General features: G+C 40.2%; 1 protein-coding gene across 1 annotated transcript in view; it reads left to right on the top strand.

Moving 5' to 3' along the window:
* The window catches only part of ZFAND4 (zinc finger AN1-type containing 4), a 75,530-nt gene that overhangs the window by 37,272 nt on the left and 35,238 nt on the right, over window positions 1-3,020 (top strand). Inside the window, exon 3 of the mRNA XM_023509031.1 lies at window positions 2,200-2,275. Within this exon, the coding sequence (XP_023364799.1) occupies window positions 2,200-2,275 (76 nt within the window). The remainder of the gene's footprint in view (window positions 1-2,199; window positions 2,276-3,020) is intronic.

Below are 3,020 nucleotides of genomic sequence, written 5' to 3'. Positions count from 1 at the left end.
AAAAAAAAAAAAAAAAAAAAAAAATAGTTGTGCCAAAGCAATATTGTTACTGTTATATTACTATTATATTCAAAGTTGATTAAATATTAACATGGGGGTACTTGCCCAAATTGCTTCATCTAGTTATGCTAAAGAAATCCTATCAGCTTGATTAAGAAGATAACCTTGATACATTTAAATTTTTTTAAATAAAAAAATTTTTTAAAGTGAAATAATTTCTAGCTTAAAAATCTTTCCTTACTCGCATTGTCTTTCAGCCAGGAGCAAAAGAAGTGGACTGTTCAATTTGGGAGATATATCTACCCCTTAGGCGCCTGTGGTCTGTAATTCATAGTGATATTAGAGAACATTTGGTGAACATTTAGTAGACATTCAGGTCTACTAACAGGCTACACTCCTGAAACATATCCCCAGACAGCTACTTTTGCTTTCTGGAGGCTGATTTTCTAGAGAGTGATTAGCATAAAAAGGTTGAGTGCAGTCTCTGAGCTGCTGGGGCTGGGGCTTCACATCATGTGTTCTTGCTGTGCTTTGGTTTTATCACCTGTGATATGCCGGTACTGTTGATGCCTACTTCACAAGATTGTTGTTACAGTTAAATTGTGATAACATAAGTCAAATGAATGTAACAGTGCCTGGCTTATTATAATAATAGCTAATAGGCTCAGTGCCTGTAGCTCAGTGGTCAGGGCAGCAGCCACATACACTGGAGCTGGCGGGTTTGAATCCAGCGCAGGCCTGCCAAACAACAATGACAACTATAACCAGAAAATAGCCAGGCTCTGTAGTGGGTACCTATAATCCCAGCAGGAGGCTGAGGCAAGAGAATTGCTTAAACCCAAGACTCTGAGGTGGCTGTGAGCTGTGACACCATGGCACTCTACCCAGGGTGACAGCTTGAGATTCTGTCTCAAAGAAAAAAAAAAAACTAACACATGTTAACTGTTACTATTCTAATAACTTTCTCGTATCATAAGCAAATGCAGTTTGAGAGGGTAGTATGTGAGATATTTGAAAAAGATTTTCATCACAATCAATATTGTTATATTAAAATATAACAAATATTTGGATCACTTTTGAAATGATGGCTAAGTACGCCCATCTCCGAACTAGTGTTCATTGTACTCATTAGGTAGATTTTTACCCTTTACCTTCTCATCTTCCCCTGCTTGATTTCCAGTGTGTTTTATTTCCCTTTGTGCACACATGAGCTTGTTGGTTAGTTCTTAACATCCTTTTTTTTTTTTTTTTTTTTTTTGGAGACACACTTTATTACCCTTGGTAGACTGCTGTGGCGTCATAGCTCACAGCCATCTCCAGCTCTTGGGCTTAGGTGATTCTCTTGCTTCAGCCTCCCGAGTAGCTGGGACTATAGGCGCTCGCCACGAATGCTCGGTTATTTTGTTGTTATTGTTGTTGTTGCTGTTTTAGGTTTGAACACACCACCCTCAATACATGGAGCTGGTGCCCCTACTCACCGAGCCACAGGCGCTGCCCAGTTCTTAATATTCTTTTAGCATCACATAATTGTAAAGAAACTATCCTGTAGACTATAATTTTTAGTGTTAAAAATTGTCCATAATATACTCCCCCCGGGCCACTCCCCGCCACCCCCACCCCCAGACATGGGGCTCTTGCTGTGTTGCGTAGGCTAGAGTGTAGTGGTGTCATCATAGTTCACTGCAACTTCAAACTCCTGGACTCGAGCTATTCTTCTTCCTTACCTTCCCCAGTAGCTGGGACTACGAGCTAATTTTTTATTTTTATTTTTTTAGAGACATGGTGTTGCTGTATTGTTTAGACAGGTCTCGAATTCCTGGTGTCAAGCAATTCCACCTCAGTCTCCCAAAGTACTAGGATACAGGAATGAGCCACTGCATTTGGCTGATAATAGACTTGTAACACTGAATATAATTGAATGTAATCTACACTTTGCTGCATTTAGCACTGTCTTCTAGGCCTTAAATCTTAAACTCTTCAAGGCTGATTTGTGGTATTTTGTCTTATGCTTTGTTTTAGGCCAGTGGTAGCCATGCCTTTATTTCTGAGTCTATAAATTTTACCTAGGCACCTAGGAGTCAATTTAGAAATATGTCTAGTTTATTAGTACCCTTAGTTCTTTAATGAAGTAGCTTTGTATCATACTCTTTTAAGATGCTATTGAATTCTTTAACACTTTTTTTATAACCTCCCCCTAAGGTATTCCCATATGTCAGCAGCACTTAATTTGGAATAACATGGAACTGGAAGATGACTATTGTTTAAATGATTACAAGTGAGTATAATTGTATATAAGCTGTTTTATAGTCACTTAGTGTTATGCTTATGACTTCATATGTCAATTTTTTTTTTCTAAATCCTTGAGTCATGTGTCTTCTAGCTAATTCTGATTCAGACTTAATTATAAATCCTGAAGTTTAGATGCATTAGCTTGGTACCCCATACTACTTGATCTTTATCCTCTGATTTTTTTTTTTTTGTAGAGATAGAGTCTCACTATATTGCCCTCAGTAGAGCGCTGTGGTGTCACAGCTCATAGCAACCTCCAACTCCTGGGCTTAGGCGATTCTCTTGCCTCAGCCTCCCAAGTAGCTGGGACTATAGGTGCCTGCTACAATGCCCAGCTATTTTTTTGTTGCAGTTTTGCCAGGGCTGGGTTTGAACCGGTTACCCTTGGTATATGGGGCCTATGCCCACTCACTGAGCCACAGGCATCACCCTATCCTCTGATATTTTGTTTTACCTTTTCATTTTTCACACCAAGCTGTTTATACTCTGCCCTTTAAAAAATCTTATCAGGTTGGCACCTATAGCTTAAGTGGCTAAGGCACCAGCCACATACAACAGAGCTGACGGGTTTGAATCTAGCCCAGGCCTGCCAAACAACAACAGTGGTTGTGGCTGCCACCTGTAGTCCCAGCTACTTGGGAAGGTTGAGGCAAGAGACTTGCTTGAGCCCGGGAGTTGGAGGTTGCTGTGAGCTGTGATGCTAAGGCACTCTACCCAGGGCAACAGGTTGA

This window comes from Otolemur garnettii, unplaced genomic scaffold (assembly GCF_000181295.1).
Source record: "Otolemur garnettii isolate 467f Iridium unplaced genomic scaffold, OtoGar3 scaffold00315, whole genome shotgun sequence".
Lineage (NCBI taxonomy): Eukaryota > Metazoa > Chordata > Mammalia > Primates > Galagidae > Otolemur > Otolemur garnettii.
The sequence above is the reverse complement of the archived record's forward strand: the minus strand, read 5'-3'. Positions and strand labels throughout refer to the sequence as shown.